The sequence below is a fragment of the Elephas maximus genome, chromosome 4 (genome assembly GCF_024166365.1).
Source record: "Elephas maximus indicus isolate mEleMax1 chromosome 4, mEleMax1 primary haplotype, whole genome shotgun sequence".
NCBI classification, from domain to species: Eukaryota; Metazoa; Chordata; class Mammalia; order Proboscidea; family Elephantidae; genus Elephas; species Elephas maximus.
This window is the reverse complement of record NC_064822.1, coordinates 113,080,469-113,093,905: the sequence shown is the minus strand read 5'-3', so window position 1 is coordinate 113,093,905 and position 13,437 is coordinate 113,080,469. Positions and strand designations below refer to the sequence as shown.

The 13,437-nt window shown below is 36.0% G+C and overlaps 1 protein-coding gene across 1 annotated transcript; it reads right to left on the bottom strand.

Annotated features, from left to right (window-relative positions):
• Positions 1 to 557: 557 nt before the first annotated feature.
• On the bottom strand, positions 558 to 1,493 carry LOC126075601 (olfactory receptor 6C2-like). Its single transcript, XM_049883437.1, has one exon. The coding sequence runs from the start codon at positions 1,491 to 1,493 to the stop codon at positions 558 to 560; it is 936 nt and encodes a 311-aa protein (XP_049739394.1).
• Between the last annotated feature and the right edge of the window lie 11,944 nt (positions 1,494 to 13,437).

The window sequence follows — 13,437 nt, the reverse complement described above, 5'->3', positions numbered from 1 at the left end:
ATTTAGTAGTGGCGTACTCTTAAAATTTTAGTCCTACAGAATTATTAATAAGCTAGATAAATTCAGGTATATTATCAATTTTAGGTCTCTTCTTGGGACTAGGCCTACCAACAACTAGGTATTCAAAATGTTTTCATTTAATCAATTATTACAAATTTCAGCAATTTTTAAATTAGAAAGGGTAATGAATACCTTAAATCAAGTATTTTCCTGTGAGTCCAAGAAAATTCAAAGTAAGCTCTTTTCTTCTTTGGTTTGCATTGTTTATATTTTCTTTCATTTTCAATTTTAGTTTGCTAGATTGGAAGTAAAATCAGGTTTACATTTACTAAAAAAAAAATTATCATGTCTTCTGATTAGGGATATTATCCTGAAAGTGTTTGTTTGTGAGAGGAATAAAGGAGTGCACTTATGTGGTGGCGGATGTTTTTTCTGGGTGCGATAAGTATTTCAGAAGGTTAGCCTCAATAGAACACAGATCAAGGAGAGACAAACAGATTTGGAATGCCATGATTTATTCTTAGCTTGATATTTTATTCCTGGACTTGACCATCCTCTTACTTCTTTGTGACAACTGTAATTCTTTTGAAGGAGTCACTGAAGGCTTGTCTCACTTGTTTGTTTCTCAGAGTGTAAATGAATGGGTTCAACATGGGAGCAATGGATGTCATTAGCACTGACACACCTTTATTAATAGCCACTGATTGCTTTGCTGAAGGATTGACATAGATAAAGATACAGCTGCCATAGGTGATGGAAACCACAATCATGTGGGAAGAACAGGTGGAAAAGGCCCTTTTTCTTTGTTGGCTAGAGGGGAACCTTAGGATGGTCTCGATAATGTACATGTAGGACAGAACAACACATATAAGGGTCAGAATGAAAGTGAGCACAGCACAGACAATAACCAATTGCTCTATGAACCATGTGTCTGAGCAGGAAATCTTCAGGATAGGAGGTGCATCACAATAAAAATAATCAATGACATTTGAGTCACAGAATGTCAAGGTTTGGAACAAAGTAAGTGGTGGGAATATGATCAGTAAGCCAGCCATCCAACAGCAGAAGACAAGTGTCTTGCAGACTCTGCTGCTCATGATGGTCACGTAATGCAGTGGTTTGCAGATGGCCACGTAGCGGTCATAGGACATGATAGCCAGAAGGAAAAATTCTGTCACTCCAAAGACATCAGTAAAAAATACTTGAGTCACACAAATATGATAAGTAATTGATCTGTCACCTGTTGCTATGTTGTACAAATATCTAGGAATACAAGCAGATGTGAATGAAATTTCTAATGAGGCGAAATTTTGTAGGAAAAAGTACATGGGTGTTTTGAGGTGGGAGTCCACTAAAGTGAGGGATATGATGGTCAGATTTCCACTTATACTCAACATATAAGCAAGAAATAGAAAAATAAAAATTGGAATCTGAAGTTTTGGGTCATCTGTCAGTCCCAGCAGGATAAAGGTTGTTATTGTGTGGTTTTTCATCACTGACTTCTAAATTTTATCCAATATTCGTGTTAGGTTTAGAGATATTTTAAGTGAATACAATGGTGTCAAAGTCAGAGAGTGATAAACAGTGACTACTAGGGACGGCACACTTGTCTGACAATTTGTTGCATTGTGGTGGCTTGGGTGTTGCTATCATGCTTGTGGTTGCTATGCCACCAGTATTTCACACAACGGCAGGGTCACCCATAATGGACAGGTTTCAGTGGAGCTTCCAGGCTAAGAGAGGCTAGGAAGAAAGGCCTTGTGATTTACTTCAGAAAATTAGCCAATGCAAACCTTTGGATCACAACAGAATATTGTCCAAATTACTTGTTATCAGGAGGGATCAATAGTTAGAGCAGGAATGAGGACGAGGGAGACCTTTGGTTAAATGGATTAGCACAGTAGCCGCAAAGATGGATTAGAATATGCCGGCAACTGTGAGGGTGACGCAGGTCTCGATATTTTGTTCCATTGTCTATAAGGTCACCATGAGTCAGAGTCAACTCTATGGTAGCTGATAACAACAAAAACTGGGGACTGCAAACTAATGCATATGTAATTTCTTCTGTTTATTAGTAATTAATATTGTCAATATTCTTTTAGGCTTGGCTATAAAAAATTTTTTTTATTCAATTGTGTATTTTATTTTTTTTGTATTTTTATGATAGATTTTTTAAAATATTCAAAAAAATCAATCTACCATTCGAACAACCCTTTTTATTTCATATTTTTAATCAACACTCAGGCTTGGATTTTCCCACATGATTAGATTTGACCCATAATACGGTGTGATTCAACAAAATTACACTTTCTTTTTACATCTAAGAATTATTCTCTATTTTAAAGGTGAATATTTAAACCTAATGGTTTGTTTCATGTCATTCCTTTAAGACTCGGTGTTTGATAAAATGTGAGTGTGTAATAAAGAATTTGGTGTCCTTACATAGCCTTTGTTAATCCCGCTGCAACTTGTGTTTTCTAATCCGTCACTATGACAAAGCATGTGCTTATGTTGCTTTGTTCTGTGTTTTAATTCAACTGTCACACCACTGGATTACTCCTTTGACTCTTTCTATGATTCCCTGATGGTCTGTATTTCATGCTCAATGTCCTCTGGTATACACAATGCAGAGAATATTTTAATGCACAACTCATTTGCTATAATGAAGAAATGTTTGGTCCAAGGATACACGACTGGAAAAAAACAAAAAACATGTTTCTCTTATGTTTTTAGTATATTTAGTTAAGTATGGCACACACTCTCATACCTTGTTGTCAGTATCACCAAGTTCAAAATCAAGCAAAATACTACATATGCTCTCCAAGCACTGCCTGTCTTCACTCACTTCCTGGGTCTTACCTGCACCGGTGATTAAGAGCAGACCTTCTGCAGCCAAATCTCTACAGTTCAATACCTGGCGTTCCACTTACATCTGTAAGATCTTGGGCAAGCTTTCAACCTCTCAGGCCCCCAGTTTTTGTCCCCAAAATGTAGGATAGTAATAGTATCTACAACATACAGTTAAAGTGATTAAAAAGAATAATAGAGATAACACATTTATAAAACAATCTGGTACATAGTAATTACTTCATATATCAGCTCTTACTATTTTCTGGTTTCTCACAGATAACTCATGTAATGTGAACTCAAATTCACAAAACCCGAAGTAAATCTTATGCTCTGTGTATCCCATATCTTCCTCCTCTGACTTCAGGTCCCTTATAATAAAACTAATAGATTATATTTATTGAAAAGTTACCATATGATAGGTCTTACAGTAAGGACTTCACATGGATTATGTGTCTGGAAAAAAAAAAAAAATTCCCTTCCTATTCTTTCCCCTTCTCCACTCATTTTTACTCCTTACGCTCTGAAGTTGTGTGGATACAACTACCTATTCATGATTTTCAGTCTGAACATCACTCCCAGTAGACAGTCTTCTAAAATGCTATTATCTGTGTCCACTGGCCCGCATTTGTGCTCCTATCATGTAGCTGTCACTTTTAACTGAGCGCTTCCCCTGAGAAAGTAAGTTTGTTGAAGTCAGGTGACTATTGGTTTTTTTTCCTGGGAGAGCTACCACAACCAACACAATCTTAGACTTACAGTCAACACCTAAGAAATATTTGTTGTATAAATACACTTATCTAACTCATTGCAGACATATTCAAAGCTATTTTCTGTCCTGTTTGGATTCCATTTTGCAACTAACTGCTTTGTCAATGATTTTAATTATTTAAATTTTTAACATTCTATCTTTAACATTGAGATTTTATTTTGTATTTGAATCAGGACTTTTGCTAGTGAATAAAATCATACAATGAATAAAGCCATACCAAATATTACCTTCTCTGCTTATGTTGATTACCTTCTTTGATGACCAAACTGTTAACTGGCATCCCTCCTTGCTTTAGTGCCAAGCTGATAAATAGTTGAATCTTTGTTGATTGCTGTTTGTGTTTGCTTAAAGATTCTGTTAGTAAGATATTCAAACCAGCGTTAAAAAAAAAAAAAAAAAAACTCAGAAAGATCTGTGGATCTTTATGTAATAATTCAAATAGCTAGTTACATCTGATTTTGGTAAATTACAGCAGTTTGCTTCTCAGAGAAAATTACTATGTATTTTTTTTTTATATAGCTCCCAAAGTTGAAAGTGAGCAAAATCATAACTACTGTATTTACTCTTCTGAGGGTTAGTAATAGCTTTGGCTGATTGTTTAAAGGCAATATTTCTAAAGGCTGACCTGATGAAGAGGACCCACTTAGAAAAGACTTGTGTGGGATCTGCTTGTCTCTCTGCTTACGCTCGCTAGTGTTCTGGACGGACCTACAGCTCTGAGTTTCTTCATCTCCATCACAATAGAGAAGACTGTCTAAATAAGGACTTTGGTCCCTTTTCTGTCTAGGAAATATTTTCTAGCTCTTTTGGTTGAAAATAAAACATTGTTCAAACATTTACCTTTGGTTTTGAAAGAGTTGATTCTATGACCTCTCTGGATAGGGTGAGGGACTTTTACACAAGATTTACATTTGATTTGTTTGCTAAACCTGAAACTAAATAATAAACAAATAGGTCCTTGGTGACTCAACTCAAAAGTCACTAATGAGCCCTTTTTATAGTGAATGTGGGCAAAAATCCTGCAAGGTGCATCAGTGGGGACAGTGCCCTCAGAGACACAAAGAGGCAACTATACCAACAGACTGGCCAAGAGACTATAGTAAAAAAAATTAGGTGGTGAAGAACCAGGCTGTCTTTCCTCTTTTATTTTTTTTTACTACCACCTAAGGTGACTGATAAGTGGTATAAAAAATGCAGGAGAGGCAGATTTGTTGACTTCTTCATCTGCCATTTTTTCTCAAATATTAAGAAAGTAAAACTGGAAAATATTAGAAAACTCAAAGCTAGCTATAATTCTTTTTAAAATTTAAGGTAATATATGTGTTTTGTATATGGATATTTATACAACAATACTCTTTACATTTGTAACCTACAGTCATATCGATAATCATAGAAATGTTGCACCATATGTAATATGTGTTTTGGGGTATCAAATTTGTATTTTAAAACCAATCTTACTAGTTTTAAGCATATGTGCAGTTTTCCTTACTATTTAAAAAGAGTTTCATAGTATTCAATTGCATGATTCTATCAAATGCTCATAGGAATCCCCGGGCAGTACAATGGGTTAAGTGCTCTACTACTAGCTGGAAGACTGGTGTTCAAACCTACCCAGAGGTGCCTTGGGAGACAGGCCTGGGCTCTGCTTTGGAAAGGTCACAGCCTTGAAAACCCTATGGAGCAGTTCTACTGTGCACACATGTGGTCACTCTGAGTAGGAATTGACTTGATGGCAATTAAGAACAGCATCATATTCTCATACATTTTGTTTACTATATTTTTTGCAACTAATAATTTCTAGAGAAAGCACATTTAGATGAAATTCTGGAAGTCATATTTCAGGATCAAAATATAGTCACATTTCAAAGCTTTTAGATTAAGTTATGTAAATACCTTCAGAAAGATAATACCAGATTATACAGTTAAATTTTTTTTATGGGTCTATACTTATATGCATACCTAGTTTAAAATGTATGGCCATGTTTTATGACTGTGTGCGATGTGAATTTTTTTCATTGGTTTTTCATTTATTTTAATTTTGTGTTATGCTATTTTTGATATACGGAAACTGGTACTAACTTTTGGAATTTTTTTTAAAACTTTTTCTAAAAAGATGTATATTTTCATGTTAATTTCTATTTGTTTTATAAGTTATTGTTATTTTAATAAGATCTTACTTTTTAATGAGAAAGATATTATTGTTAATATTAATTTTATACTTTTCTACCTATCTAAAATCTATTTGCTTCTACAGAATTTATCCATTTCATTTTTGAGTTTTTTTCTAGTGGTTACCCTGAATATTTGATACAAATATTTAAGACTTTTTAAAATACCAATTTGTCAGGATAGTCACTGTTTTTATCCTCATCCCAAAGAAGAAAGATGCTTAGTGTATTTTTTTTTATACACTTTATATTTACCATCCTCTTCTTCCCCTTTCACCACTTTTTAAAGATGTGGTCATATAGGGCTTCACATCAAGATAGTTATACACTTTTTTTTAAATAATAAACTTAATTTTGGAAGCTTTTGTAAATAGTTTGATGTGAAGATATTGTACTTTCTTTTCAGAATAAACATTGGCTTCTGTGTTCACTTCTGATTTTTATTCTCATTATTTTCTTGGATTCACTATACCTTTTTTTAAAATTGTGGTATGTGCTTAGTGATTTCTTGAGATTGGTTGTGAATAGTGACATTTCATTCATCTTAGAAATTCTTTTTATTTTGCCTCAAATATGAATAATTTTGTGCTTTGTTTGCCTTGTCCAAAATACTTTTTTCCAGGGAATTTGAAGTTAGAGTAGAGAGGGAAGAGAGAGAGAAACACATAATGGATAATGAATAAAAAATAGGTCAAGAAAAAATAGTAAGAGTGTAGTTTTAAACATATTTATAGTAGTAATTACAGGTAATGATGTATTAAAGATTGCCAGACTAGAAAGAAAGGGAAACCCAACCATATAACGTTTATAAGAGACCCCAGATAACAATTTGTGGTTTGTAAGGACATTTTCTGTAAGCACACAAGATGACTAAAAGGATAAAAAATTATGGCAAGATGTATTGTGCAAATACTAATCAAAAGAAAGCTTTGGTTACTACACCATTATCAGGCAAAGGAAACTTTAAGCACTAAATTCTACTAGAGGTAAAGAGATACATTTCATAATGTCAAAGGATCAGTCTAACAAGAAGACATAACAATTGTCATTTTGTAAGCATCTTATAATATAGATTCAAAGAATATAAAGCCAAAGTTGTCAGAAGTAAAAGAAGAAACAAATTCACAATCATTGTTGGAAATTGAAACACAGTTTCCTTAGTGAAAGGCAAGAGCAGAAAACCAAAAATCAGTTAGGATACAGATGATTTGAATAACTTGATCTTATAGCCATGTTTAGAGCACTAATCTTAACAAATGTTGAATATATATCTTTACAATACATATGTAACATTTACTAAAATAATCCATATGCAAGGAAATAATTAAAGTCTCAACATTTTCAAAAGAATTAAAGTGTTACAGAGCATGGTTTCTGACCAGGGTGGAATCAAACTAGGAAATCAATAGCAGAAAGACGTTGCTGTTGTTGGGTTCCGTCCAGTCGATTCCAACTCAGAGCAACCCCATGTGACAGAACAGAACTGGCCCATAGGGCTTTCTTGGCTGTAATCTTTACCAAAACAAATCACCAGGCCTTCCTACTGCATGCAGAGCAGCTGGGTAGGTTCCAACTACCAACCTTTCAGTTAGCAGCCAAGTGCTTACCCATTTTGCCAATAGGGCTCTACAGCAGAAAGACAAACATGGAAACTAATTAACATGCTCTAAATAAGTTGGGCCAAGGAAAAAAATCACATTGTAAATCAGAATGGATTTTGAACTTAATTATAATAAAATGTGATATATCAACATTTGTGGAATTTAGGTAAGGCAATGCTTAGAAGAAAATTTATATTTTAATACACCTTTTAAAAAATATGAGGTTTTAAAAACAGAGACCTAAGTTTTCATTTTAAGAGGCTGCAAAATAAATGAATTAAACCACGTAAAAGGGAAGGAAGAAAATAATAGTAAAAGCAGAAAGCAATTATAAAGAAAAAATATCAAATAGAGAAAATAAAACTGAAAAATTTTTTTGGAAAGAGATGAAATTGACAAACTTTTTTTGTAGGTGTAGTCAAGAAAATAAAAGAGAAAAAACAGAAATTTTCCTAATCATAAAAGGAGTCATCACTACAGACACGGTAAGTATTAAAACGATCTTTAAAGTACATCATAAAAACATCATGCCAGAGAATTTAACTAGTTTCATAAATAAACAATCATTGAAAAGCACAGCTGAACAAAACTGACACAAAACTAAATGAAAAATATAATCATTTCAGGACCTGTTCAATTAAAACTGAGGTGATTTCACTAGTAAATGGTTCCAAACACTTAAAGAAGAAAAAATAGCCAATTTTACATTAACTTATCCAGGAAGAGAACAATTATTAACTTGTTTATATGGTGAGTATAACTTTGATACCAAAATTGGAAAGGACTTAGCAGAAAAGTAAAATACATTATTATTTCTCTCAGAATAAATAGAATTCTTATGATGATTATTTTTTTCTTTAAATATTTGGTAGAGAGGCGGGGCCAAGATGGCGGACTAGGTGGACGCTACCGAGGATCCCTCTTGCAACAAAGACTCGGAAAAACAAGTGAATCGATCACATACATAACAATCTACAAACTCTGAACAACAAACACAGACTTAGAGATGGAAAACGAATGAATACGGGCAGACAGCGATCGTTTTCAGAACTAGGAGCCAGCGTACCAGGCAGGTGACCTTCGGAGCCCGATCTGGGGCAGAGCCCAGGGGGGCAGGCGGCACAGACAAGGGGCCCAGCCCTACCCCCTGAACTCTTCCCGGGAGGGAGTCTAGCCGGTTGGCGTGGGTGGCGTGGCGGCGCAGCTGGTGAGAGAAGCACCCGGGAGGCAGTGACTGATCTTGGAGAGGGGAGAGCAGCGTCCCAGCCGGGGAGCCGTCCTGCCGGGAGTTTGGAGGGAGGCAGGCATGGCACGAGCCTGGGGATCAGCTATATTTCCCTAAAGCGACCTCGGGGGGGGGGCAGACGTTCGTGCGGGCGACGCCTACTCAGTTCGCGAGAGCGGTACGGAGCACCGGAGGGAGAAGTCCCCGGGAGGAAGTGACAGGTCTCGGAGCGGGGAGAGCAGCGTCCCAGCCGGGGAGCTGTCCCGCTGGGATTTTGGTGGGAGTGGGTGGGGCGTGAGAGTGGGGACCAGTTATATTCCCCTGAATAAACCCCGGGGGCGGGCCCAGCCGCTAGAGCGGGCGACGCCCAGCCAGTTCGTGTGAGCGGTGCGGCGCATCGGAGGGAGAAGTCCCCGGGAGGAAGTGACAGGTCTCGGAGCGGAGAGAGCAGCGTCCCAGCCAGGGAGCTGTCCTGCTGGGATTTTGGCGGGGGCGGGCGGGGCGTGAACGCGGGGATCAGCTCTATATTCTGAGGTGCTACACTCCTAGCTCTCTGATCCCTCCCCCACCCTCCCCAGGCGGCTCCATTAACAGAATACCCGGAGCCAGAGGGAGAATTCAGATAGGGATCTGACTGCATTTTTTTTTAGCTGATTACCTGGAAAAACTAGTTTCCCAGTGATGGCTCGGAGACAGCAGTCCATATCTAACCACATAAAGAAACAGACCATGACAGCTTCTCCAACCCCCCAAACAAAAGAATCAAAATCTTTCCCAAATGAAGATACAATCCTGGAATTATCAGATACAGAATATAAAAAACTAATTTACAGAATGCTTCAAGACATCACAAATGAAATTAGGCTAACTGCAGAAAAAGCCAAGGAACACACTGATAAAACTGTTGAAGAACTCAAAAAGATTATTCAAGAACATAGTGGAAAAATTAATAAGTTGCAAGAATCCATAGAGAGACAGCATGTAGAAATCCAAAAGATTAACAATAAAATTACAGAATTAGACAACGCAATAGTAAGTCAGAGGAGCAGACTCGAGCAATTAGAATGTAGACTGGGACTTCTGGAGGACCAGGGAATCAACATTAACATAGCTGACAAAATAATCAGATAAAAGAATTTTAAAAAATGAAGAAACCTTAAGAATCATGTGGGACTCTATCAAGAAGGATAACTTGCGAGTGATTGGAGTCCCAGAACAGGGAGGGGGGACAGAATACACAGAGAAAATAGTTGAAGAACTCCTGACACAAAACTTCCCTGACATCATGAAAGACGAAAGGATAGCTATCCAAGATGCTCATCGAACCCCATTTAAGATTGATCCAAAAAGAAAAACACCAAGACATATTATCATCAAACTTGCCAAAACCAAAGACAAAGAGAAAATTTTAAAAGCAGCCAGGGAGAAAAGAAAGGTTTCCTTCAAGGAAGAATCAATAAGAATAAGTTCAGACTACTCAGCAGAAACCATGCAGGCAAGAAGGGAATGGGATGACATATACAGAGCACTGGAGGAGAAAAACTGCCAACCAAGGATCATATATCCAGCAAAACTCTCTCTGAAATATGAAGGAGAAATTAAGATATTTACAGATAAACACAAGTTTAGAGAATTTGCAAAAACTAAACCAAGACTGCAAGAAATGCTAAAGGAGATTGTTTGACCTGATGACCAATAATATCAGGTACCAGCACAATACAAGGTCACAAAACAGAACGTCCTGATATCAACGAAACTCAAATAGGGAAAGCACAAAAACAAACAAATTAAGATTAATTCTAAAAAATAAATAAATAAACAAAATAGTACACATAACAGGGAATCGTGGAAATCAATAGATAAACGATCACAATAATCAAAAAGAGGGACTAAATATAGAAGGCATTGAACTGCCAGATGGAGAGTGATACAAGGTGATATAGAAGGACACAAGTTAGGTTTTTACTTAGAAAAATAGGCGTAAATAATAAGGTAACAACAAAAAGGAATATCAATTCCATAACTCAAGAAAAAAGTCAAGAAAAATGTAACAACTCAACTAACATAAAGTTAAATATTATGAAAATGAGGATCTTACAATCTACTAAGAAAAACATCTCAGCACTAAAAAGCATGTGGAAAAATAAAAAGGCCAACAACACACATGAAAAGGCATCAAAATGACAGCACTGAAAACTTACGTATCTATAATTATGCTGAATGTAAATGGAGTAAGTACACCAATAAAGAGACAGAGAGTCATGGACTGGATAAAGAAACACGATCCATCTATATGCTGCCTACAAGAGACACACCTTAGACTTAGAGACACAAACAAACTAAAACTCAAAGGATGGAAAAAATACATAAAGCAAATAAGCAAAAAAGAACAGGAGTAGCAATATTAATTTCTGACAAAATAGACTTTAGACTTAAATCCAGCACAAAGGATAAAGAAGGACACTATATAATGATAAAAGGGACAATTGATCAGGAAGACATAACCATATTAAATATTTACGCACCCAATGACAGGGCTGCAAGATACATAAATCAAATTTTAACAGAATTGAAAAGTGAGATAGACACCTCCACATTTATAGTAGGAGACTTCAACACACCACTTTTGGAGAAGGACAGGACATCCAGTAAGAAGCTGAATAGAAACACGGAAGACCTACTTACAACAATCAACCAACTTGACCTCATTGACTTATACAGAACTCTCCACCCAACTGCTGCAAAGTGTACTTATTTTTCTAGTGCACATGGAACATTCTCTAGAATAGACCACATATTAGGTCATAAAACAAATCTTTGCAGAATCCAAAACATCGAAATATTACAAAGCATCTTCTCAAACCACAAGGCAATGAAGCTAGAAATCAATAACAGAAAAACTAGAGAAAAGAAATCAAATACTTGGAAAATGAACAATACCCTCCTGAAAAAAGACTGGGTTATAGAAGACATCAAGGAGGGAATAAGGAAATTCTTAGAAAGCAACGAGAATGAAAATACTTCCTATCAAAACCTCTGGGACTCAGCAAAAGCAGTGCTCAGAGGCCAATTTGTATCGATAAATGCACACATCCAAAAAGAAGAAAGAGCCAAAATCAGAGAACTGTTCCTACAACTTGAACAAATAGAAAGTGAGCAACAAAAGAACCCATCAGGCACCAGAAGAAAACAAATAATAAAAATTAGAGCTGAACTAAATGAATTAGAGAACAGAAAAACAATTGAAAGAATTAACAAAGCCAAAAGCTGGTTCTTGGAAAAAATTCACAAAATTGATAAACCATTGGCTAGACTGACTAAAGAAAAACAGGAAAGGAAACAAATAACCCGAATAAGAAACGAGAAGGACCACATCACAACAGAGCCAAATGAAATTAAAAAGAATCATTTCAGATTACTATGAAAAATTGTACTCTAACAATTCTGAAAACCTAGAAGAAATAGATAAATTCTTGGAAAAATACTACCTACCTAAACTAACACATTCAGAAGTAGAACAACTAAATAGACCCATAACAAAAACAGAGATTGAAACGGTAATCAAAAAACTTCCAACAAAAAAAAGTCCTGGCCCAGACGGCTTCACTGCAGAGTTCTACCAAACCTTCAGAGAAGACTTAACACCACTACTACTGAAGGTATTTCAAAGCATAGAAAAAGACAGAATACTACCCAACTCATTCTATGAAGCTACCATCTCCCTGATACCAAAACCAGGTAAAGACATTACAAAAAAAGAAAATTATAGACTATATCCCTCATGAACATAGATGCAAAAATCCTCAACAAAATTCTAGCCAATAGAATGCAACAAGACATCAAAAAAATAATTCACCCTGAGCAAGTGGGATTTATACCAGGTATGCAAGGCTGGTTTAATATCAGAAAAACCATTAATGTAATCCATCACATAAATAAAACAAAAGCTAAAAACCACATGATCTTATCAATAGATGCAGAAAAGGCATTCGACAAAGTTCAACACCCATTTATGATAAAAACTCTTACCAAAATAGGAATTGAAGGAAAATTCCTCAACATAATGAAGGGCATCTATGCAAAGCCAACAGCCAATATCACTCTAAATGGAGAGAACCTGAAAGCATTTCCCTTGAGAACGGGAACCAGACAAGGATGCCCTTTATCACCTCTCTTATTCAACATCGTACTTGAAGTCCTAGCCAGGGCAATTAGGCTAGACAAAGAAATAAAGGGTATCCAGATTGGTAAGGAGGAAGTAAAGCTATCACTATTTGCAAATGACATGATCGTATACATGGAAAACCCTAAGGAATCCTCCAGAAAACTACTGAAACTAATAGAAGAGTTTGGCAGAGTCTCAGGTTATAAAATAAACATACAAAAATCACTTGTATTCCCCTACATCAACAAAAAGAACACCGAAGAGGAAATAACCAAATCAATACCATTCACAGTAGCCCCCAAGAAGATAAAATACTTAGGAGTAAATCTTACCAAGGATATAAAAGACCTATACAAAGAAAACTATAAAACTCTGCTACAAGAAATTCAAAAGGACATACTTAAGGGGAAAAAAACACCCTGCTCATGGATAGGAAGACTTAACATAGTAAAAATGTCTATTCTACCAAAAGCCATCTATACATATAACGCACTTCCAATCCAAATACCAATGTCATATTTTAAGGGGATAGAGAAACAAATCACTAATTTCATATGGAAGGGAAAGAACCCCCAGATAAGCAAAGCATTACTGAAAAAGAAGAAAGTGGGAGGCCTCACTCTACCTGATTTTAGAACCTATTATACAGCTACAGTAGT

Bases quoted from the DNA above. Each gene is read 5' to 3' on its own strand.
- LOC126075601 (XM_049883437.1), bottom strand. From the start codon at position 1,493: ATGAAAAACCACACAATAACAACCTTTATCCTGCTGGGACTGACAGAT.